Source organism: Crocodylus siamensis, chromosome 11, assembly GCF_052110815.1.
Source record: "Crocodylus siamensis isolate JL-2025a chromosome 11, ASM5211081v1, whole genome shotgun sequence".
Lineage (NCBI taxonomy): Eukaryota > Metazoa > Chordata > Crocodylia > Crocodylidae > Crocodylus > Crocodylus siamensis.
The window spans coordinates 28,850,295-28,874,966 of record NC_143405.1 but is presented as its reverse complement, the minus strand read 5'-3'; the positions used below and the strand labels follow the sequence as shown (position 1 = coordinate 28,874,966).

Here is a 24,672-nt window from a genome sequence, read left to right as displayed (position 1 = left end):
GCCCCATGGAAGGAGAAGGAAGGGGCTGTGACCCAGCCGTGATTCAGAAGTGGGGCATAGGGCATGGCCCAGTCTCACAGGGGAAGATGGCCCAGCCCAGCCCAGCCCAGCCCTGACCAGCCATGTGGGATTTGAGATTTGGGAATCTGGCATGGGGGAAGGTGGCTATATTAATGGCCATCACTCCCCTGCTGCCACATTTCCAGACCTGTGGGATGCCCCATGGGTTGCATTCGGCCTGTGGACTGAAGGTTTAACACTCTTGATCTAGCCCTAGCTCCTGCTTGAGGCAGGATAATTTCTATCCAAATTGTCTCATACAAATCGTTGTCCAACTTAGTACTAAAACTATATAATAAACCCTGTAACACAATCACAGGCCATTACCTGCCATAGTAAAGCAGGGGTCCTGCATTAAAATGGAGCAGGTTCTACTCTCTTACTATGGGAACTGAAACAGCCACGCATTCTTAAATTGTCATTTTTACTCAACAGAATTAGCAAGCAACTTGCCTGATCCACATGCACAGGAAGAGTAGGATGAGTTATCTGGAGAGGTCTCTCGATGGCATGAATTATTCCATTGTAGGCCAGAATGTCCCACTCTACTATCAAAGTATTAGTAGCCACGCTGGAACCCTAGTGCAAGAAAAGCAATCATTAAGACTGAGGAGTAAAATGTAATTTCTTTTAGTAGAAGGACCTTCTGGACAAGAAAAAATATCAATTACATAGATTTGGCAAAAGGTAATAAAAATCTGCCCAAAGGTTTATGGTACTTACAGTGAGCTGTGTTCTATTCTCAGATTCTGCAATGGAAAGGCTGTATCCTGAGCAGGAAGGTATAACTGTACTGTCTGTGAGATTGAAGCTCAAGAGAAAGATATTGCTCACAGAGACATGCAGCTTCAGCTCTTCCCATGTTAATGTCTGGCAAAACAAAAAAAAGTTTCATGATGGCAAAGTAAAATCAGAATCGGATGTGGTTCTGCCATAGACTTGAGGAAAGAGCTCAAGCCGGATCGTATTTTATTTGATCAAGTTCACTCAACTGTAATTCTGACTTCTTACTTCAAGACTATGCTGAATGAGCTGATGCAACAGGGACAGGCATTTACAGGCCACAGGAGTGCTCTTTTATTAAGCAGAACATTTTAGTAGGACACTGTCCCAGCATCAGTGAAAAAGAGTTGGTGTCCAGTGTAGAGAAGATCCCTACACATTGGATGTACATGCTAGGTTTATAATTCTGGCTTTATATGCCCTTGTAATTCAAGAACTGCCGACTTGCTCTATGTTTCTGTGTACTAAAGAAGGCATTTTGTTCTAATGCTCTGAACAAATGATGTCAGCTCCTTTATGCATCAGAATGATGCACCAACTACTTTAGATTCAGTGTCAGTCTAGTATCTAGTGCAGCAGGGTCCCGGTTCATGATCTGGTCACTTAGAGACTGCATTAAAACAAACAATTCTGCTTAGTCAGTATTCAAAATTTCTTACCATATTGTCTCCAAATCCAGAATTCAAGGGTATGAAGAGCGTTTTATATGTGGTGTCATTGGAAAGAAAGTTGAGAAAGTCAAGCCCATCTTGAGTGATATTGGCAAAATCCAGTAACATCTGAAAAAGAGGACAGACCCTGACTGCCAGCTGAAAGCTATAGGTTTGTCAAAAATAATTAACATGTCAGAAAGATTCTCCTCAGCCTTTGTTACAACAGTAGAAACATTTCCTCACATTTATAATTGGAGTCTAATGCTCAGTATGGAGCTTAAGAGTTTTCACATCCTCTCCTTTTAGTTCAAGGTTTTTGTCTTCAAAACTTCAGGATGTGGGGCCTCCTATTCAGCTATCATTATTGTTTTTTGCCTTGCCAACAGCTTGCAGAGAAGCATGCCTCAGCCCTACCCAGCTTCTGCTTCAGAGGGAAAATGGCAGCATTGCTTACAGAGTAGAAGGTTGAAAAGTTTTCACGTTCTGCCAATACAGTCAAAAGATTTCCACTGCAGAAGTAACCATCCCCAATGAACCCATCTTGACAGCTACACTTCACATCTGCAAAGCAAGAGAGATGTTACATTGACGGAATCTGGGGATGAGCTCTTCATAAAACAAAGCAAACATTTAACTATTTAAGACAATTTCTATACATATGGGAGGCATTCATGGTCTAATAGATATAGCAGCGGTTCCCAAACTGACAGATTGTGCACCACCAATTTAAAACAATACAACCGTAAGTACCACCAGCAATTTTTTTGTCATGTAAAGTAATTATAATAAATCTGCTAATGTGTACTACTGACAGGTGGTCTGCGTACCACTGGTGGTACCCGTACCACAGGTTGGGAACTGCTGGGACAGAGCACTGGACTCATCATCAAGAAATAGGTGACTTTGACAGGCTCAGTAACTTTGGGTGCATCACTTATGCCTTGGTGCTTCAGGGTATAGACATCTGATCAATTTACTGTGGGTCATAAAGGTAACGGGGCTTAACCACACATCAGTTGCTCCACAGTAACCACCCAGGAGCTTACCTTTGCCCCACGGTAAATGGAATATAACCTGTGGTAAATCATTCCTCTCTCCCTGAGGGTTAAGCAGTAATGGATTACTTTCCACTTACTGGGCATGCGTACATGTACCCCTACAGTGCCGTTGTTACTGCGCCATCATTTAGTACTTCTTTCTGAAAGTAGTAAATGATAGCACAGTAAAAGCCCGTCATGCATTATGCTAGCAGCACACAGTTATTTTTAGCTGCTATGTCACCATAGCAATGCACCATACAAAGGGAGCATGTTGCTGCAGTAACAAGCTGGAGCATCATGGTTTGTGCCTACTGATGCTACACTGCCAAAGGGGATTGCTACAGCAATGTAGCATCATCTGTAGTTGCACCCACTGTGGGGTTAGGGTGTGCCCATGGGTAGTTAGTACAAAGCAGCTGATATATTGTAATGATTCTCAGTAAACTGTTCCAACAATTGTACCCTTAGTTTTTCATCTGTAATAACAACCACCAGAGCATGTCATCTACCAGGACAATCTCCAGGTACAGAGGATCTAATGTGTTCATATTGTGGAGCACTTTGAAATCTACTGTGTTTTCAGTGTTTAAATTTATGTTTAATTGATACATACTACATTTCCAAATAAAGTATATAATTTATAAATACCATGTTTACTTGATGAACCCCCAATAATTAGATTCTATATGTGGAAAATTTATAAATTTATTATAATTTTCCAGGCATAGAATCTAATTATTGGAGGTTCGCCTTGAATTTGTCCCTCTTCCACTGCAACCGCATCAAAAATGAATCTGGGAGGTCAGGTAGCCCCTTTGTTCTCTGCTTCCACCCAACTTTTTCCTCTGGAAGCCCTTTCCCCCTCCCCTCACTGGCAGACCCTGCTCTCCCTAAGCACATGGAAGTGAGGAGCAAATTTGAAAACAATAACCTTGAAATTAGACATGGCTGTAGTAATTTGCATACATTTTACACACACACACACACACACACACACACACACACACACACTTCATTTTAAAGGCCAAATCAGTTCCAAATTCACTTGGGCAAACCCCACATTTCCCAAAGTGGTCTTCTAGCAGTTTATGACTGTTAGTCCTAGTCTTCCTCTGGGGAGCCCTGGTGAAAAGATGTTCTCCCAGGCCCTAATATGCACCCCTTATATACTTATAAGCTGCCACGAAGTCCCTTCTGAGTCTTCTCTTCTTCAGGCTGAACAGACCCATATCTCAGCCTCTCATCATATGGCCTGCTCTCTGTACCTCTAACCATATACGTAATGCTTCTTTGGACTCTCTCAAGCTTCTCCACATCTTTCCTGAAGTGTGGTGCCCAGAACTGGACACAGTACTCCAGCTGCAGCCTCACCAAGGCCAAGTAAAGCGGGAGGACGACATCTTTAGTCTTGTTTCAGATGCATTGTAGATGCGTACCACTGTTTTGTCTGCTTTGCTGGCTATGATATTGCATTGGTGGCTCATGTTCATACTGTGGTCTATCAGGACCCTCAGTCTCTTTCAGTTGTGGTGCTAGTAAGTGTAGCATTACTAAGCCTTTAAGTATGTTGTGGCTTATTTCTCCCCAGGTGGAACACCTTATACTTTTCAGTGTTGAACATCAGGTTTTGATTTGCCCACCTTGCGAGCCTGTCCAGGGCAGCCTGTATCACCAGCCTATCCTCCAGTGTGACCTCAGTCCTCCATAGTTCGGCATCATCTGCAAACTTTGCCAGTCCACTTTTAATACCCAAATCCAAATCATTAATGAATCTGTTAAAAAGTACCGGTCTGAGTACTGAACCCTGAGGGGGGCCACTGGTCACCAAGTGCCATGTTGACTCAGTTCCACCTATTATTACTCTGGGTCTTGCCTCGGAGCCAGTTTCCTAGCCACCAGACCATTGGGTTATTGAGGCTGCAGCTCCCCAATTTTATCATGAGCACATTGTGGGAGACCAAGCCAGAAGCTTTTCTTGAAAACCAAGGAAATGATATCAACCTCATCTCCCTTATCCAGGCGGCATGTTACCTGATCATAGAAGGAAATGAGGTTGGTCAGGCATGAGCTGCCTGCAACAAAGCCATGTTGGCTATCTATCAGAATGTTGCCTTCCATTAGACTATTGCTAATGGATTCTTTCATCGATTTCACAGACATCAGGGCTGGAAGGGACCTCGGGAGATCATCGAGTCCAGCCCCCTGCCCAAAGGGCAGGAAGTCAGCTGGGGTCATAGGATCCCAGCAAGATAAGCATCCACTTTACTCTTGAAGGTGTTCAATGTAGGTGCTTGAACCACTTATGATGGGAGGCTGCTCCAGACCTTGGGGGCTCGGACAGTAAAGAAATTCTTCCTTATGTCCAGCCTGAAACAGTCTTGCAGGAGTTTGTGACCATTCGACCTCATCATCCCTTGGGGCACTCTGGTGAACAAACGTTCCCCCAGATCCTGGTGGTCACCCCTGATAAACTTATAGGTGGCCATCAGATCACCCCGAGCCTGCACTTTTCCAAGCTAAAGAGCCCCATGACTCTCAGCCTGTTGTTGTAAGGTCTGCTTTCCTGACCTCTGATCATGCACGTGGCTCTCCTCTGGACTCTCTCAAGCTTCTCCACGTCCTTTTTGAATTGTGGAGCCCAAAACTGGATGCAGTACTCCAGCTGCAGCTTCACCAAGGCCGAGTACAAGGGGAGATGACGTCCCGGGATTTGCTCGAGAAGCATCTAGGGATGCAAGCCAGCGTTTTGGTCGCTTTACTAGCCGCAGCATCGCATTGCAGGCTCATGTTCATCTTGTGATCAATGATGACCCCCAAGTCTCTTTCTTCCATAGTGCTAGCCAGTGTAGCACTGCTGAGCCTATAAGGAAGCTGTAGGTTTTTCTCCCCAAGGTGGAGAACCTTGCATTTTTCGGTGTTAAACATCATCAGGTTCTTGTCCACCCATTTGCTGAGCCTGTCTAGGTCAGCCTGGATCACCTGCCTGTCTTCTGCTGTGGATGCTTTGATAAGTTTTAAATTAATCATTCAAGTCTGTGTGGTTCTACAACTGGGCAAGTATCCTGCCATACAGACCCATTGGTCTGGGGCTTCAGATACTCCCCAAATCCTACATGCAAGCCTCAGGCCCCTTAGCTTCACTTGTTCCTAGCCAAAAGGTCAAGATGCAAGCCAGGGGGAAAGCGAGAAAGCAGTCCTTCATTGCCACAAAATTGTGCAGTTTTGTTTCCTGCATTTGGGGAAACTCACAGCAGTTAGCCTGCTCAGAGTGCAAGGCATGAGCCTCACCCTGCAAAAACCACCTTTGTGATCATGGTGTCTCCCCTGCCAGGTACCCATACATTTAGTTCACCAAGAATTGATGCATGTTATCTTCTTTGAAACTGTTGCGAGTTTTAGCACAGTACTCCATAAACACACTTTTAAACAGCACTTTGGCACCTTCTTCATGTTATTAGTCCAAAGCCAAAGCCTTATGATTTACTGCATAGTTCACTGGGCTGGGCCTCATCAGACTCAACAGGATTTCAAGCCATGGTGATCGCACAGCTCAGTACTGCTCAGTATGTGTGTGGGCTCCAGATACCTCCTCCCCCAAAGGATCCATGTATTAATTAGCCCCCACTCAAGACTACAACTGGGTGTTCTCATCACAAACTCTGGGATGCTCCAAAAATTTATATGCAGAAGATGTGCAGAGCAACCTGATCCAGCTTCACCTCAAGGAGGGCAACCCATGCTAATCATATGTACCAGGGTAAGAGAACAGGCAACAGAGGGATTCTGCGTGAACTGTTCAGGGGGCCATTTCATAATGTTTGCTAGGCATTTAAGGCTCGTGAAAAATAGGAATAATTGGAACTGGGAAAGAAAGGCACAAACCCAGCTGTGGGATTGAAGAAGAAGTGAAGTAGTGGCTGTATGTGTATGTGATGTAGTGACTCAGCATGACTTGAAAAAGAGTCAATGGTGAGGGGCACTACACTTAATGGGCACTATCATACATCTTATTCAGATGGATCTAGCCTTGTTGTATCAAAATGAGACTGAATGAGATGAAAGAAAGCAGTGGAAGATGGCAGGGATCATCTGGAAGAGGATGGGCTGGTACAGATTGTTCAGGGCTGGGACCCCTGAAGAAAGCAATGACAATAATGATGATGGTAACAATGGCAGTGGCAGTGATATGAGAGAAGAAAGTGATGACAGTGGTAACAGTGATGACTAAAAGAGCGGGGAAAGAAATAGAGAGAGATAGGGGTAGGGGAGAGGGCAATGGGGAGTGGGCAAGCTTAGGGTATAGGGAAAAGTTGCATGTCTATGTGATGGGTAAGGATGATGGTGATGGTCACATGAGTACATGGATACATGGGAGCGCAGGTGCACAGTGCAGATATTGTGACAGGAATGTTTATGCTGGAATGGCAATGATATATTTTGGACTGTCGGATGAGCCATAGTGGCCACAGGACAGTTTTGGCAGAAGTACGATGAGATTTTATATACACACGTGTGTGTGTGTGTGTGTGTGTATGTGTGTGTGTGTATATATATACACACACACACACATACACACACAGAGAGAGAGAGAGAGAGAGAGAGAGAGAGCAGTTGCTGCTAAAGGAAGCTGTAGAATTAAGACAGGCATGAGAAGAGCTAGAAGAAGGAAGGCAAGAGTTAGAAACCTGTTTTAAAAGAAAGACAAGAGTGAAAATGTTCTTAGCACAAGCACCTTGGGTGGGAGAACATGAAGAGTGATTCTGGAGTCAACAGCATTTCAAGCCATGGTGATATGCTGAAGATTTTACAAAGAGCTATACCAGAAAGAAATAGACAGGAAGACAGTGAAAGATTTCTTGGAAGAGATTGAAGAGATAGTAGAGGAGAATGAAACAAAGGAGATGGAAGAAAATAGAAGCTTAAAGGAATTGGAGGAGTGTTTAAAAACCTCTAAAAGAGGGAGATCACCAGGAGAAAACAGATAGCTTATGGGATTTTATGAAAAGTTTTGAGCATGGATAGAGAAGAATACAGTGGACGTTTTGAGGAAATAGCAGAAACAAGAGAGTCAGGGAAAGATTTTACAGGAGGTGTTATGATCTTACTCTTCAAGAAAGGGGAGAAAGAACTCCTGAAGAACTGGAGACTGATTACACTACTAAACATGGTCTATAAATTAATGGTTAACGTGCTGGCTATGAGGATGAGAAAAACCCTCCAGAAGATAATACACAAAGACCAAGTATGCACATGACCAGGTAGAAGGATCTCCAAAGCAATCAGAGTGATCAGAGATACACTGTCCCACATCCAAGAGAGGAAAACAAACACAGTTATAGCCAGGAATCTGGGTTTTCTCTTTACTGCATAAAAATGCAGATTTTTCTCATTTCTAGTCAGTGGTGCCTGTTAAGGACTGGGAAGCACATGCACACCAGTAGCAGGAAAGCACAAATTCACAGTCTTTCCCAAAGCACCTCTTCCCTCATGGGGCCAGAGCACAGAGGGATTTGATCTGCAAAGCAACCCATTTGCACTAGGGTATTGCCAACCAGAAAGCAGCCACTACAATGGAATAATGCATGAACTCTGCTAAAGTTTATGTAGCAAGACCTTGAGATTGCTGCTGTAAACTTGATCAACCTACCTGTTGGCCTCTACTGAATATGCCTGGCTTGTGTGGACCTTTCCCTTCAACCACTGCCAAACCATAATCCTCTAGTAAGTTGTTTTTGGGGGGGTGCATATTGTTTGCCTAAAACTTTAAAATGATTTTATTTCAGTTGCATGAACACATGATGGGCAAAGTAAGGGCTGAACACGGCTGCCAGAAGCCTAGGAGGGAAGGAGAAATGTATGCACAGGTCTATCTCTGAAGACCTATATAAAACCCTCCCACTAATTTGGACAGTTGCTGCACAAAACACAAGCATTCCCTACCTGCAGCAAAGGCTGTGCATCCTCCCGTCCCATTTTGTAATATATTCCATCCAACCCTAAGCACTGATCATCTAAAACAAGATTCATTAAACACAGGATACTCCAGTGACCAGCACCTGCAGCTAGCACCATGCTTCTAAAAAACACTGGCACCAAGCAGCTCTGATTCTGGACAGTGACCACCACAGAGACTATGGCTATTCTGTCTAATGTAAAAATGGGATTTGAATTCTTTTGAATATCTGGTGATGTGAGGAATCTACCTGGGGGTATCCACCAAACACTTTGAAAAGCTGGGTGTAGGTGTGTAAGGAGCGACACTGTTTCCTGCCCAAGAGTTAGGACAACCTTAGAGTCCACCACCCCTAGATAGGACTGTGGGCGTCTTCAGGAGCAGGGTCACTTCTGAGTCTCCCTGGTCAAAATCCAGATGGCAACCGGCCATGACAGCTATGTGATCTATACAAAATGACCAATTGCTCTCTCACCAGAAAGCACTATGTCCAAGTTTGGAGATGGCACCAAACTATGCGGGGAGGTAAACAAATTAGAGGGCAGGGAGCGAATCCAGGCAGATTTGGACAGGCTGGGGAAGTGGGCGGAACAGAATAGGATGCAGTTTAACAAAGATAAGTGCCATGTGTTGCACCTAGGGAGGAAGAATCATCAATACTCCTATAGCCATTCTAAGTAGCACAACTGCAAAAAGGGATCTCGGAGTCGTAGTCGACTCCAAGATGAACATGAGTTGCCAATGTGAAGTAATAATTAAAGCTAACTGTACTCTTTCTCACATAAGTAGGTGCATCACAAACAGGTCCAGGGAGGTGATACTTCCCCTCTATGTGGCACTGTTTAGGCCGCAGGTAGAGTACTGCGTCCAGTTTTGGGTGCCACACTTCAAGTGGGATGTGAATAACTTGAAAAGGGTTAAGAAGAGGGTCACCCATCTGGTTAAAGGTCTACAGGAAAAACCATATGAGGACTGATTGAGGGACCTGAATCTCTTCGGCTTCCACAAGAGAAGGCTGAGAGGTGATTTTGTGGCCGTCTACAAATTCATTGGTGGGGGAGGGCAGCAGGAAATAGGGGAAACAATGTTTACCAGGGTGCCCATTGGGGTAACTAGAAACAATGGCTACAAACTAAAGGAAAGCAAATTTAGATTGGATATCAGGAAAAAATTCTTTACTGTGAGGGTTGCCAAAATATGGACTATGCTTCCAAGGGAGGTGGTACTGTCCCCTTCCTTGGAGGTATTTAAGAGGAGATTGGACAAACACCTGGCTGGGATCATCTGAACCCAGCAGTCTTTCCTGCCCAGGGCAAGGGGTCAGACTCGATGATATAATAGGTCCCTTCCAACCCTAAACTCTATTAAATCTATGAAAGAGAAAAGCAGGTATTTTCCTCTCTAAAGGAGAAAACCATGGGAAACAGCAAGTTCCCCCATGCAGGCTGGTAGCCTTCTAACATGCAAAGAACTGCTTGGGGCTGGGGGGAGCAGGGCAAGGGTGACTGGAGGCAGGGAGTGCCATGTGTGTTGGCATGCACATGCACACATGGCGAGCATACAGCCAGAAAGGGTGCAGGGAGCAGCCCTACAAGCTGAATGCATGCAAGTCTATGGGGGGAGGGGAGTGGAGGGCCAGGGCTGGAGACCATCCAAGGGACTGTGGGGGAGGGGGTGTGGGGCATGTGTGTGGGGGGGGCTGGGGGAGTGGCAGCAGTGTGTGGACGGAATGGTTGTGATACGGGGCAGGTTCCTGCTGGTGCTGGGGGAAGGTGTCTGGGTGCCAGGGCTGCGGTGGGCCAGGGCGGGTCTAAGAGAGCACTGAGTGCTGTTGCCAAGCCCAGCTCCATGCTGTTGCCAGCAGGGCCTGCCTGGCGGCACCTGCCCCTCCAGTGGGGGGGCAGGGGGGCCCTCTGGGGGTGGCAGGGAGCTGTGCAGTTGGGTTGGTGGTGCTGGGGGCTCATGCCCCATAATCTCAGGAGAAGGGTGGCTGGGAGATGCTGCCTGGAGAAGGGGTCAGGCCACCTGGTGCAGGATGGCAGCCCCAGCCTAGCTGTGGTCCCTTTTTCCTCCCTCTAGCAGATGCCAGGGCCGAACTCACTCTGCTGACACCCACACAAGTTGGAGCTGTCCAAGCCTGGGTGCGACAGGGCCTGGAGCCCCTCACCCTTCTCCTGCTGACTGCAGTATGACCTGGGCCAGAGGTGCCCTCTGTTTTACACTGCTGCTGTGGAGTTCAGCACTGGTCCTGCCCACTATGCCCCAGCTCCAGCCCCAGTGTGGGGCAGCGAGTGGTGACCCAGACACTGTCTCTGGTTCTGCATGAGGCACGCTGCATGCACCCCATGGTGCAGGCCACCCCCATCCCTGTCCCTGCAAACCACCATTCTGTAGTCTGCATGGGGCTGGGCAAGGCAGGGGCAGCTGGGGCAGGTCTCTCTGGCAGGTCTGAGTGAGGGAAGGGCAGAGGGCTGCAGGTCAGGAGTGAGGAGCACCAGCAGGGTTTGGGGGGCTGTGGCTAGCGAGTGAGGGGCACCAGGGAGGGTGAGGGACTGCAAGTTGAGCGCAAGGGACGTCAGCAGGGCCAGGGGGCTATGGGTCAGGAGTGAGGGTCACCAGCACGGCCAGGGGGCTATAGGTTGGGAGTGAGGGACACCAGCATAGCCCAGGGGCTGAGGGACTGTGGGGTGGCAGGGCTGAGGGGGGCAGAGGGCTTCAGATCAGGAGTAAGGGGCACTGGCAGGGGGAGGGGGTTGTGGGTCAGGAGTGAGGGGCAACAGGGGGGACTGGGGTCTACAGGTTGGGAGTGAGGGGCACAAAGGGGGCAGGAGGGCTGTGTGTCAGGAGTGAGAAGCACCACCAGGGCCAGAGAGCTATGGGTTGGGAGTGAGGGGCACTGGCAGGGCTGGGGAGGCTTGTGAGTGAGGGGAAATGGCATGGGCAGGGGCAGGGCATCAGAATTACTTAGCACTACAAAGCAGCAGGGGGACAGCTACAGCCGGACACATGTCCTAGTAAGCAAAGGTGGCAGGGGGAGCTCTGATTTTCTATGATAATATAAAAAAACAAAATCAAATGCCAATATATACAGGTAGTTAGAATGCATTTTATTCTAATGATTGAGGCACTGGTAGGCTTCAAATTGCTTTAAAATTGTAAATATATCAATAAAATATTGTGTTAAATTGATACCTATATATACATATATCTATAGTGCTGTTTAATTTTAATCACAGAAAAACATGGATTTGGGGGTTCAATGAAGGCCAAATTAATGAGTATCTAGGATTTTTAAAATCCATACGGGGATGAGATAAGCGACTTCCAACTGTTAGCCTGTTCCCAGCAACTGGGGAGGGGGGGCTGGGAACTCCTTGCTGCCAGAGCATGGGGACATTGTCCCCATATGGCACAGTAAGTAATCACGAGAAAATTTGATACTTGTATTTACAGGTAGCAAATTTACTTGCAATTAGAGCAAATTCATGTGCAGTAAGCATCTGCATGTGTAGACGGTGATGCTTACTGCACAGTAATTTGCTCTAATATTGAGTAAAGTATCTCATGTAGACATACCTCCAGAGTGCTAGGGATCCCAATGGACACCAAAGGAAAAGGTAATACAGCATGGGAAAAGGTGATGGCAAGGATATGGCAAATACTTTGGTTATGGTCTGGAAGGACACTGACCTTTGCCAGAAATGTGGCAGTGCTTAAGGCTGTGCTACTGCAGATTATTCTATACACAGGAATTGTATTCTCACTGACATGGTGGCATATAGCAAAAATGGAGGGAAATATTTGCTTTCTGGAATGCCAACAGAGAAAGTTTGGCTAGATCTGAACTGTACAAAGCAAGAGAGATGTGGGGGATGGGGGTTGCTGGATCTGGGATTGTTTGTCTATGAAAGATATGTAAGCATAGTATGCAAAGCAGTAACAGAGGGAGAGGAGGAAGCAACATATATCACCTATTTCATGCAGCTGTAATTTTGAGGAAACGTGGGCTTCTCTGAAGAATCCACGGCACAGCAACTGCCAGTTCATTACGTCGGGATGGAAGGATTCATGCAGAGGTATAAAGTATGGAAGGTAGGGCTGGAGGTCCTGAAGGATCATAAGAAATGAATGAAAGCAGGAAGGGAGAAAGACAGGATGGTGTTGGTGGGAAACTTCATAGACAGACAAGTGAAGGTGTGGAGAGTGGTGGCATGTAAAAAACTAAAAGAACATAATGAAGTTTTTGTTGGTGAGAGAAGTGCAGCACAGATGGGGCTTGACGAGCTCATCGAGGTACCTAAGGGAGAGGTGCAGGGAAGAAGAAACAGTGGGATGTGTCTTGGGAGTGTTCATATGCAAAAGGGGTGTGGGAAAGGGTCCATCGCTTTCTGAGTTTCACCAAAACAAACTTGTTAATGGGAAATGGTACGATACGGACTCATATCAAAAGCACCAGAGGAAATGTTATTGAGGACTTTATTAGCATGAGTTATAACCAGTTAATGGAATGCAAGAAACCTCTGGATATTTAAGTAGTTGACTTTCACTGAAAGAGAGTGTCTAAAGGTGGGTCTGAATGAACTGAAATACTACATTGATCGGGACAAAAAGAGGTAAGAAAGGAAGAGGTGGAAAAGTGGAGGAAAAAGGAAGGCCACTCTTGTTTCACTAAAGCAACAGAGGACTGATGTTGGAGGGGTGGAGTTTCAGGTAGTTACTGAGGTAATAGTTTTTCATAGGGCTCTGTATGAAGGAAAATATTTCTGTAAAGGTTTGTTTTTATGGGAAGTTGATGCATGTTGTTTAAGGGTTTAATATATGTAGGTGTATGTTTTTGATATTTAGTTGTTTCTGTGATATGAAGTCTTAGTGAAACAAGGAAGCTTAATATATGTAACTCTGCAACTGTAGGGTGATAAATGTGTTTTAAGTAAAATTTATTAAAACAAAAAGTCCCCATTACCTGGCAAGTGAGATACCAGGAGGATGGTGTTGGCCCAGAGGGTTTTACTGCATCTGGCAGGGGCGGGAGGGGTGAGGTGGAGCAGGGAGGGGATTCCCTTCTTCCTGGCCTTGAATGATCTGATGTACCTGAGGGTGGAAACCTCTGTATTGCACTGCGGGTTAGGCACTCCTAACAGTCTACTATAGCCTCCCAATGGGAGAACCTCGGTTACACAATTTATGGTGAAGGGTGGATTACTCTCATTCTCTTCCTCTAGCTTGCTTGTTTTGGCTATGGCATGCAAGACTAGGTGGCTCCTGAACTCCAGGCTTGGGTCTTGCACATTGGATGCCTGCCATGGATTTAGGGTATCTGAACCCCCAGGCTGAAGAGTCTGGGAGGTAGGATACTTGTTGATGGTAGCATCATACAGACTTGAATGAATGACCTCCGTTCAGCTGACAGAATTCAGGGCTAATTTGGCCTGACATAAATTTAAAAAAACCCAAACCCCGCAAAACAGCATTTTTGGCACCAGGGGAGGTGTTGGAGTTTTGCTCCCATCTCTCTGAGTGCCAGCCTCGTATTGCAGTACCTCCAGCCTTGGTGCCTGTTCCCTCTTGGGGGTGCAATTGCCCAATTTCTTTTTAAAAGCCACTAAAAAAAAAGGTTCCCATCAGCATATTTACCCAATGTGGGCCATATGTTTTATAGTCATGCTCAGTGTTGGCTGCATTTAATCAACTTAATAGTTTGTTTCTATTGCTGAGCACAGGCCGCTTTTAGCAGCAGTTTAATGATAGATAATGTATTTACTGAGACTTCTTTATATGCAACTGTAGGATATGGGGCTTTTTTTCTCTTTGCCAACTGAGGGGAAAAGCCTTGTCTTGTATTCAAGTAAATATGCTAACTTATTGCAAATACAGAGCATACTTTTTCATGAGAGAGAGATGTATCAAAAGAAAATAAATTCTTAATAACATGTGACTTTGAGATGCCAACTTGTGTAAACACACCCCTTAAATCTCTTAATTCAGATTCCAATGGAGAGAGTAGTAAGTATTCTCTTACCTTTAGCTCTGTAGCAGAAAGCATCCCAACCTTTATTCAAATCACTTTGGAAACCATAGTTCACAATCCCAACATGATTGGAACCACAGTTAGGGTTTGGGTATGCAGTTGGATACCCTGCTGTCCCATTATCAAGCCAACCCACAAAGCAGAGGTGGAAACCCATCTGCAAAATGAAAAACATGTTTGCCAAGGCACATGATTTCCCTGGTTTTATACACATATATATGGACAAAGATTGACTTGAGAAACTCCTACATTTAAATCCACACACTGCTCTCCCCTGTCTAACCTACAGAATATAGTTCTACTTATGTCACGGGTATCAAACTTACCTTGTGTCCCAGGCCAGATCCTGACTACAGGGTTCCTTGCAGGCCAGATCCAGCACAGGATACAAAAAAGCAGCAGCAGCAGCAGAACATGTGGCAATAGCTAGCCCCCAACTTGTGCCCCATGCCAAAGCTGGAACTGCTGCCACTGCATGCCCTGCACCATGGTGGCAGATATAGCTCTGGTTCCAGCACAGGGCATGTGGCAGGGGCTGGAGCTGCCACTGTGGCATGCTCCACTGCTGCCACATGATCTTCTGCCTCCACCATTACTGGCTTTAGGTGCTATACTGCCACCACTGCTACCAATGCTGTAATATCCCTGACTTAAGCAAAACAGAAAACTTCACACTGCTAGCTCACATGCATGGCATTTATCCATTCTTTAGTCTTGACAGGATCCCCCTCAAAGCATGATATTATGAACTGTAACCATCTCAAACACAGCAGCTTGTCACTGGCTTCAGGATCTTGACACCCCCAAGGTCTGATATCCCTTTAAGCATAATGACCCTGACAAAGAAGCTAGCCAGCCAGCAGAATGGGGATGATTAGAGTGCTCTCTTGCTGTAATAGATGTTCTCACAACCTGTTATAAAAAACACTTGTCCTGGCCTACCCTGCTTTTCAAGCTGCTGTGAGAGCCCCAGACCAAACTTTCTGGTACCCTGATACAATAAGAACAGAATCATTTTTATGAGCTGAGCAACAACTTTATCAATACCTGCTGTGCTGCTGAGAGCTCCTGAAGAGTTGCCAAGGAAGCACCTTCTGCTGCACAGGCAACCTGAGCCTCCCTGTAGGTGAAATTATACTTTCCTCTAGGTGACTGGAGATGGAACACACCGGCTGTTTTATCTGGAAAACATTGGGGCCAGCATGATCTCCAGGAACACAGGTTCAAGGCCTGGCTAGAATAGGGCTCTGTGATCTGGCTTTCAAAGCAACTAGGTGTGTACTTTTAAGGGGCCAGGCAACTGCTGGCATATTTTATAATATGCACATGTCTAACTCTGTTTATTCTTGATAATATGAAATATTTCCACAGCAATTGATCCAACATAAGAATATATTACGTCTTTCACTTAGAAGACTCCTAACAAGATTTTATAATTATACAGACAGAGGTATGTGTGAGTATTTCTCACACATATAGGGTACTATTTAATTTCACCAGTTATCTCCAGCTTCTAGGCACCACACTAGCAGTACAAATTAGCCAGAACCTCCCAGTGAATCTCACCTTATATATTTAGCTCACCTCTGAAACGTTATCAGGTATATACAAATACCAGTGCAAATAGACCAATATAAATGTAAATATAGAAATACACAAATACGCCATTATAAACATTAGTCACTGAAACACAACCATATGTCAGGTGGACAATGGAAGTCATTTTGCTCCATGTGGGGTCTCTGCCTTTGTACAGACTCAGAGGGAAAAGTGCCACGTGATGAATCAACACCACCACTTTCTGGAGTACTGGGTTTCTCCTAAAAAAACTCTTCCAAGGGTTGCCAGCATACATTAGTGAAAGCAGTACAGAGCATAAGCTGCAAACACAGAAGAAGGACCCTACTATGGGATATTCTGTCCCCTCACCTCCCACTCCACACTTGCAAATGTGCCCCAGGAAATCCCCTGCAGAGAGATTCTTTTGGTGCTGCAGGGAATACCTGCTTGCAGACAAGCACAATACATTGAGAAATATAGGAGTAAACAGCTGGCATTAGAAGTTAATCCAGGTAATGGGGTAAGACCCCACAGTCTGTTGAGACCATGATTAGTATAATCCAGTACGTGGATGATTTTTTATTTTAGAATGTCTTATTCAGTTGGAGTTTGTTTGTTTTTTCCTATTAAAAAAAAACTGTTAGCAAAACAGCAGCCTATGCGCTGCACTGCTTTCACATCAGCAACAGAATATTCTGCCTGAGACTTTTGTGTCTTTCTGTAATTGATGTCAAATCGACAGCCATTCATTTTTTTACATAGGGGTCACCCTTGTTGGCCAACACAGAAAGCAGAAAGGCACTGTAAGAAGGTGATGACACTGGTAGAAGACCAGATGAAGGAACCTTGGATAATATTTCATGTTTTTTCCAGAGATTATGTGCTCTGTGTTGATGAGGTGACATATGGGTCTGCAGCAAGGCCTGGTATTTTAATGAGAGTTGGAGTTAGGTAGTCTGCTGCTATAAAGATGTCATTTAAGGTTAGAGGGATGTATATAAACCAGGATAAGCTGGTCCCCACACGTCTACCTTAAGATAATCATCATTTTCCAAGTGGGCCTGAAGGGTATTAATAATTTATCCAAGTTGTCCAAGCTGAGGTCTCCAGGTGATGATCAGAGGGATTCTGTTGTCCTTATTGTGGGGTTGGTACTGCAGCAGGTTGGAGTGAGGTCTGAGTCCGGCTGCGTTGATGTGAGTTGGCTATGTTTTTTAGATTGCACTGTAAGTGTAGAAAGCCCTGTTCCATATCCCTAGGCCATGCATCCCGGTCAGTGGGCTTATTATAGTTGTAATGTAGAACTTGGCTACAGAAAATGGATGTAGTGGTTTCTTCCTAAGGGAAGAAAGCTGGTGGCATGAAGGTAATTGCAGTAGTTGGTTGGTTTTGGATGCAATGTGCTGGTGATGTTCAAGAAATTTATTTTCTGGGTGGAAGCAGCAATCTTAAGGACTCATAGTACAGATGATATCTTTTATTAGACCAAGAAGATTTTTGCAAAAAATAAAATCTTTAATTGCAAGCTTTTGGGCACAAGTACCCTTCATCAGGCATTGGAGAAAAGATTGTAAAAGTTCTCCTGGGTAGAAATGAAAGTTCATATTTCATAGGATTTCACAGAGGAGTCAATAGATAGAAAACTCCTCTGGGGAGTCACCTTTTCTGGGTGGATTATTCAAGGGTCAGTTTGACGGAGGGATAGAATTTTTCTAGTGATTCCTTCTCATGTGTCCACATAATGAAGATGTTATTGATGTCATTCATGTACAGGTATGTTAGGGGAATCAGAAAACAGCTGTAGAAAAATCAGACATTGAGATCTGTCATAAATATATTGGCATATTGGGGGGCATGTATATGCCCATGGTTAAGTGCCTTTTGTTTATAAGTACAGTGAGTCTCCAAATCTGAAATAGTTGCATGTGAGGACTAAGTGGGCAAGTGTGATGGAAACAGAAGCAATGCCATCATCAGGTATAATGTTCTCTATGGCTGATAATCCATCCTCATGAGGGATGTTGGTGTACAGAGGTGTGCCATCCATGATGGCTTTTCCTGGAAGCTTGTCAACAGAGCCTAGTTTCTTGAAGAAATCTGAGATGTTCTTCAAGTAGCTAGAGCTCAAGTGGCTTATAGAAATAGGGTAGAATTAGCATCCCTCTGTGATGATTCTAGTGCTAGAGACAATGGGGCATGTTGGGTTGTTTCTTTTGTAGAACCTGGGTCATAAAGACACTCCACTGTCTCTGGCACTGGCACAATCATGAAGGGATTTTTTGGATTTATCAAGAGCAAGCCATGCTTAACCAACTTGATTTCTTTTTCCAATAAGGTGACAGTCTTTGTGGATGGAAGGAAAGTGGTGGATGTTATATAACTTGACTTTAGCAAGGCTTTTGACACATTCTCTGACGATGTTCTCATTCATAAGCAAAGGAAATAAACAGTCTAGATAAAACTGCTGTAAGATAGATACATGAATTTGTATCATCATGCTCAAAGTGTAATCATCAATAGGTTGACATTTAATTACGAAGAGGTTTCAAGTGAGGTTCTCCACTAGTCTTGTCCTGGGTCTGGTACTATTTGATATCTTCATTAAGGACTTGGAGGATAGGACTGAGACATACTTAGTATATTTGTGGAAGACATCAAGCTGGGAGGGAGTTGCAGCTACTTTGGAGGATAGGGTTAGGATTCAAGAAATTACCTTGGAAAAATTGTCCAAAATTAATCAAATAAAATTCAGAAAGAACAAGTGCAAAGTACTCCATTTTACTGCATTTGGGATGGAGCAATCAAATACATACATACAAATGGGGGGATGACAGGCTAAGCTGTGGTACAGCAGAAAAGGATCTGGGGGTTATAAGTCAACAGCATGCTCTTGCTGCTGCAAAAAGAAAAAAAGAAAAAGAAAAAAGAAGCAATAGCATATGGGGTTGTACTAATAGGAGTGTCAGGGGAAGGGACTCTTCCATTCGATTTAGTAATGGTGAGACCTCAGCTGGAGTAATGTGCCTAAATTTGGGTATCACATTTGATGAAAGAAGTAGTCAAATTGGAAAGAGTCCATCAGGACCAACAAAAATTATAAGAACTCTAGGAAGCATGACTTACAAGGAAAGTTTAGAAGAACTGGAATTATTTAGTCTTGAGAAGAGGATTCTGAAGGTGGATTTGATAGCAGTCTTCATATATGAAGGATGATTATAAAGAGGATGGTGGCAGATTTTTCTCTATGGAAACAAGAAACAGCCCCCCTGCCTTTTCTCTCACTCCAACCAACAAATCTTGTTCTGCATTGAGGAATGGTCCCAGAACTACTCTGGCCTCCCCGAAGACATTTGAATACATTTGAGCTGTCTCAGTAAGGACTCGCACCATGAAAGTGTAGGTCAGTGCAAATGGCATCACGATGGCAGTTTCCATTCTCCTCTAAGCAGCGGTCTACAGGTGGGACAGCTTCCTCCAGACACTGGATTCCATTCCCAACATAACCTGCTTTGCATTCACAATGGCAAGCATTCTAGAACACAAAGAAACCCATGTATCAGGATGGTTTAAAGGTTAATTTTGTGCAGTGAACTTGTACTCCACCAGTGGATGCTGATTAGTTCTGTAATAAGGACTATCAACTACCCTGAGCTCCTGGGCTGGGCTTGAATGTGACAGGACACAGAGATTGAACAGTTCACAAAGCCAATGAGGTGTAACGTCTGTACAATAATCTCTGTACTTACTGATGCAGCAGGATGAGCCATTTTAAAAGTGACCAGATGGAATATGTTCCAAATACAGTGCCCTGCACAGTGAGGGGACATGCTCGTTCCCTGTTGGCTAGTCTGAATATTTGAGCTGTGCAGTGCATGACCCACAAGTAACAAGAAAAGCTAAAACCACCACTACTGCTACATGTTTGGAAATAGAATCATGGCACAGAGGTTACAATACATTAAAGAGATCTCTCAATCTTCCCTTCGCTATGAAGGAAAACTGCTGCACAACTATCACACAAGAGGTTCTTCCAGCAGGACAGATTACTCAGATAACTGTTTCAGTGTTTCCTGCACTCTTAGGAGATGCAGTTTTCTATAAGCAGAGATCACCTGATGTTATGCTGAAATGTGACACGGACAAAAAAGGCTATTCCCTTTAATAGGGAGTCAGATGTCTCAAACCTTCCAATTACGGTGCACAGAGACATGAGAGTGGTGCTCTGCAGCACTGGAGAACTGGTGGTGCTGAAAGGCTAGGCAGTAACAACTAGAAATTGTGTTCACGGGTGTCAATTAATTGCTGGCAATGCACTGTGCTGGCACTTCTTGTGCATTTTCCTACAAATGTGCACAGCCAAGTCAGCAGTTCTTTGAAGCTTATGATATACTTACTGGCCCTGTGCTGATGCACAAGGCATGTTCACTGCAGCCGCCATTCCTGCCATCTGCACATTTGTCTATAGGGCTGCAGACATAGCCATCTCCTTGGTAGTCAGGTAAGCAAGTGCAGGAGACATCAACTCCAATCTGAGTGCAGTTAGCATGCTCACTGCATCCTCCATTGTCATCCTGGCACTGGTCAATGACTAAGGCAAGAAAGACATTTTTAGCCCTTTTATTTAAAGTACTTTATAAGTGCCCAAATTCTGGAGCCATTATTAATCAGGATCAGAACTTAAGCTTGACTTCAGAAGGGTCCTGCATGCATTAGGTTTCTCCGCAAATTCTCTCTTTTAAAAAAAAAAAATCCTAAACTGTAATTACATAATAACAAAAATCACAACATTGGGTGCAATTAAGGCTACCTATTTACTATGGTACAACATAAATATCTTACAGTAAATTTAGAATCCGTTAACTGCAGGGCATATTGTACTAAAGTTTTTACAGGTCCTGGCGTTATTTATTAATGGCATTCACTGTAGTTTAAAATTGAAAAAATGTAAATTAAAGCAGAGAGGGAATTGAAGATCATACTGTCTTAGGCAATTTTGAGAAATTTAGGCCATGGGCAAACATTCATGGTGCTAAGAATTTCTGAGGAACTTGTGGCTTTACAAAAGCATGGAAGTGCATAGGCAGGTGTTCAAATGTTTGGTTGTCTGGAGCACTTCAAGGCAGGGCAAGAGCCTGTTCTGCTGGCACTTTGCAGCAAGGAGGCCAGTGTGCTGTAATCCCAGCATGCTTTGTGAGGTCCCCTGTCTCCAGAAGTTTCCACATACATGACTGAGTCCTTGGCTGCATAGTCTCGGGATCTCCACTGGGAGAGGCAATGTGAGAGATGTCCCTGCTAGCCAGCAGGTGCTGGCACTGTTATTCCCTTGCCTCTTCAACCTGCAGGTGACTGGGAGCAAGGGGAGGGCTCCAGCACTCTACTGTGGTGGAGACGGGGGGACAGGACTACTGGGACACTCCTCTGCCCTAGCCATGGCCTTTAGAAATTACAGTACACAGTCCCCACAGCAAGAACATATGGGGCACATCTAGAGCTGACTTATTAATAAACATCTTAGCGTCTACATGTGTACACAAAACAAATTCTACACTGCTGTGGAGTTTTCTTGTGCTTAGCAGCGCATGCGTAAATGCTGCCCTGGCTAATGGGCATGAGAGTGCTTCAGTGCAGGAGCTGCCTGCCAGCTAGCTGCATACTGAAGCACCCTTGTGCCCCCACCAGCCTCTCCACAGCACACTGAGCCTGATCCCAGCAGCCCTGGGCTGGCAGGCTGACCCCCTAGACCAGGGGTGGGCAAGTCCCTCCCCTTACCCCTAGAAGTACCCCTTTGGGGAACAGAATTTGCCATCTTAGGGGGAAAAAGCAAATTATATACTAAAAATCAAACACCCATAATAATATATTTTAATTAAAATATTTTTTGTCCTGATTTGTGTGCATTTGTGCTGTATATGTAGAAGTGATTCCATAATAGCTCAAAATGCAGTCTTACCTATATATTGTATAGGGTGTGCAGGGGTGTCGGGGGGATGGATGGCTGGGTGTGGAGTTTGTGGGGAGCTGTGGGGGAGTGGATATGGGGGGTTTGTGGGGATGCATGTATGTGGGTATGTTATTGGGGGTATGGGAACCACATGGTGCAGAGTGGCTGGCAAGTGGGCAGGAAAATGGGGAAAGCGACAGCAGGGGCAGGGGCGAGTGGAAACAAGCAGGCATGTAGAAGAGCAGGGCTTGCGCGGGTGTCTCAGGGCCAGCACCAGTGGGGCCGAGAGCAGGGTGGCAGGAGTGCAGGGCGTGGGCTGGCAGGGGTCTATGGGACTGGGCTGGACTGCACCAGCATGGAGAGAGGGGAGCTGCCCTGGCTCCATAGAGCCCCTGCTGCCCTACTCTGGGCCCTGCCAGCACTGGCCCTGGGACATTGGCACAGGCCCTGTGCCCTTGTCCAGCTGTTACTGGCTCCTGCGCATCTGCTCTCTCCCAGTCCCCCCTGCCCCAGCCCCAACGATACAGGCAGGGATGAGCGCATGCAGCCCTGACCCTGTGTTCCCCATGCTTGCCCATCTGGCCTGAGTAGTGTCAGTGCAGGACAAACTGCTGCTCAAGCATGGAAAAAAAGCCCCCCTTGCCTTGCTGTCACCAGGCAGTGCTTGCTGCAGCCACCCAGAGCCCGTGCCGTGCTAGGCTGCAGTGTGGCTCCTTCACCACTGCTTGTGAGCTGCCTGGCATGGCAGCAGTGGCCATGTGGAGCAACTTAACTGGGCAGCTCACAAGAGGCAGTGAAGGAGCCGCACTGCAGCCTAGCGTGACATGGGCTCCAGGCAGCCATAGCAAACACTGCCTGGCAGCGATAAGGGGGGTGGGGTGGCACTTTCCTTCACCCCAAGCAGCAGTTTCTGCCCAAATGCTGCTGCTGCTACTGCTCAGCCCCAGTGGGTGAGCCCGGAGTCAGCGCTGCGGCCCAAGCTGAGGAGTGGCAGTATGGGACAAACTGTTGCTCAGTGCAGGGGAAAAGCAGCTTCTCCCACTGCTGGCACTCCCTGGTGCAGCTGCTCAGAGCCCACAAGGGCTGCCTGTGCCTGCTTTCCACTGCCACCACTGTCCTGCCCAGAGGCAGCAGTGATGTGGCGGAGACACAGAACAGCCCTGCATGGCCTCTGGGTGGCTGCACCAGGAAGCACTGACCATGGTGAGGGGGATGGGTGGCTTTTCCCCCATGCTGAGCAGCAGTTTGTCCTGCACTGCCACTACTCAGCCTAGACAGGTGAGCACAGGGCATGCAGGGTTAGAGCTGTGTGCATTCGTCCCTCCCTGTACTGCAGGGCTGGAGCCAGGGGGACTGGAAGCAAGCAGGTGCGCAGGAGGCAGCGACAGCCAGACGAGAGCATGGGGCCTGCAGCAGGGTTCCAGGGCCACACCCCTGTGAGCACATGCCCTGCATTCCTGCTACCCCGCTGGCATTGGCTCTGGGACACTGGCATGGGTCCCACGCTCCTGCACACCCGCTTGCTTCCATTTCCCCCTGCCGCCACTTTCCCCACTTTCCTGTCCGCCCACCAGCCTCTCTGCACCACGTCGCTCCCAGCTGTATGGCTGGACCATGGGACTCAGCAAGAGCTGGCCCAGCCTCGAGGACTGGGACGATCACCTGTGGTTCTTCCCTGTCTCCCTGCCCCAGTGCTCTTACCTGAATTTCCCACTTCAGCACGGGGCACATGAACAGCCCCAGTCCTGCTAGGCAGGGGCTTCCAGCTGGGGGGGGGGGAGGGGCAGGTGGGCCTTGCTGTTGTATGAGCCTGCTGTGGCTTCCCCTGTGTCCTATTGCCCCTGCCTCCTGTCATCTTTGACAGGCAGCCAGGGGCAGCTAAATATGAATTTTCTAAATGTTTTAGGGGCCCTGTGAGCAGGATAGAAAGGCCTGGTGGGCTGGAACCAGCTTGCAGGCCATACTTTGCCTACCCCTGCCCTAGACCCCCTGCTAGCCAGGGCTGCTGTGATGCAGATCAATGTGCTGTGGTCCAGACACATGTGTAAATCACATGCCCAGGAGCTTCCTGGGAGCAATAAGCTCTGTAGTTTATTGCTATGTGTTAGGGTGACAATATTTGGATCTTGGGGAGCACTGAATTTGCAGCTGAATAAAAGGCTGTAACCTGTGGCCTAGCAAAGCTGCTAACCACAAGGCAGAATGATATATTAAAAGTAACACTGCAAGGTGTTTAGGCTAGCATTTTCCTAACAATGTCGTAGTGTTGTAAGATATATAGCTCATTGTGCAAAAGAAACAGATGCAAACCACTGGCTATCATTAGGAGATAGAGCAGATTTTGCTTATGAATGCTTTTGTTAAGCCATTCATTTGCTTATGCTAAGTAACCATCTTGACTGTGTCAACCATTTTCAAGTGAGTCTGTGTAAGTCTGTGTGCAGCGAATGAGGTGAAGTCTTAGGAATGTGGAGATGGTACAATATGGGACTGAAAAACAGACTGGAATGTGAAAGACAACACATAACTGGTAACAGAATCCAAGATAAACATATGCGAAAAGGTGAATGGTGATGGTGAAAAGGCCTCCAGAAGCTTCTGGGTTTTGGTTGAAGTTTGCCCAGTGACCGAAGAAGTGGAGTCAAAGTCTTAGG

General features: G+C 46.0%; 1 protein-coding gene and 1 non-coding gene across 2 annotated transcripts in view; both read right to left on the bottom strand.

Annotated features, from left to right (window-relative positions):
- STAB1 (stabilin 1) overlaps window positions 1-24,672 on the bottom strand; it is a 217,488-nt gene that overhangs the window by 6,744 nt on the left and 186,072 nt on the right. The window contains exons 59-66 of the mRNA XM_090022768.1: window positions 20,472-20,665; window positions 19,465-19,609; window positions 15,565-15,698; window positions 14,509-14,674; window positions 1,951-2,057; window positions 1,503-1,622; window positions 784-930; window positions 514-639 (exon numbers count right to left, since the gene is read on the bottom strand). Coding sequence (XP_089878894.1) covers window positions 514-639; window positions 784-930; window positions 1,503-1,622; window positions 1,951-2,057; window positions 14,509-14,674; window positions 15,565-15,698; window positions 19,465-19,609; window positions 20,472-20,665 — 1,139 coding nt within the window. The remainder of the gene's footprint in view (window positions 1-513; window positions 640-783; window positions 931-1,502; window positions 1,623-1,950; window positions 2,058-14,508; window positions 14,675-15,564; window positions 15,699-19,464; window positions 19,610-20,471; window positions 20,666-24,672) is intronic.
- Window positions 5,710-5,875, bottom strand: LOC149855676 (U1 spliceosomal RNA). The gene has a single exon (XR_016438599.1). It is a non-coding gene; the product is annotated as a U1 spliceosomal RNA (small nuclear RNA).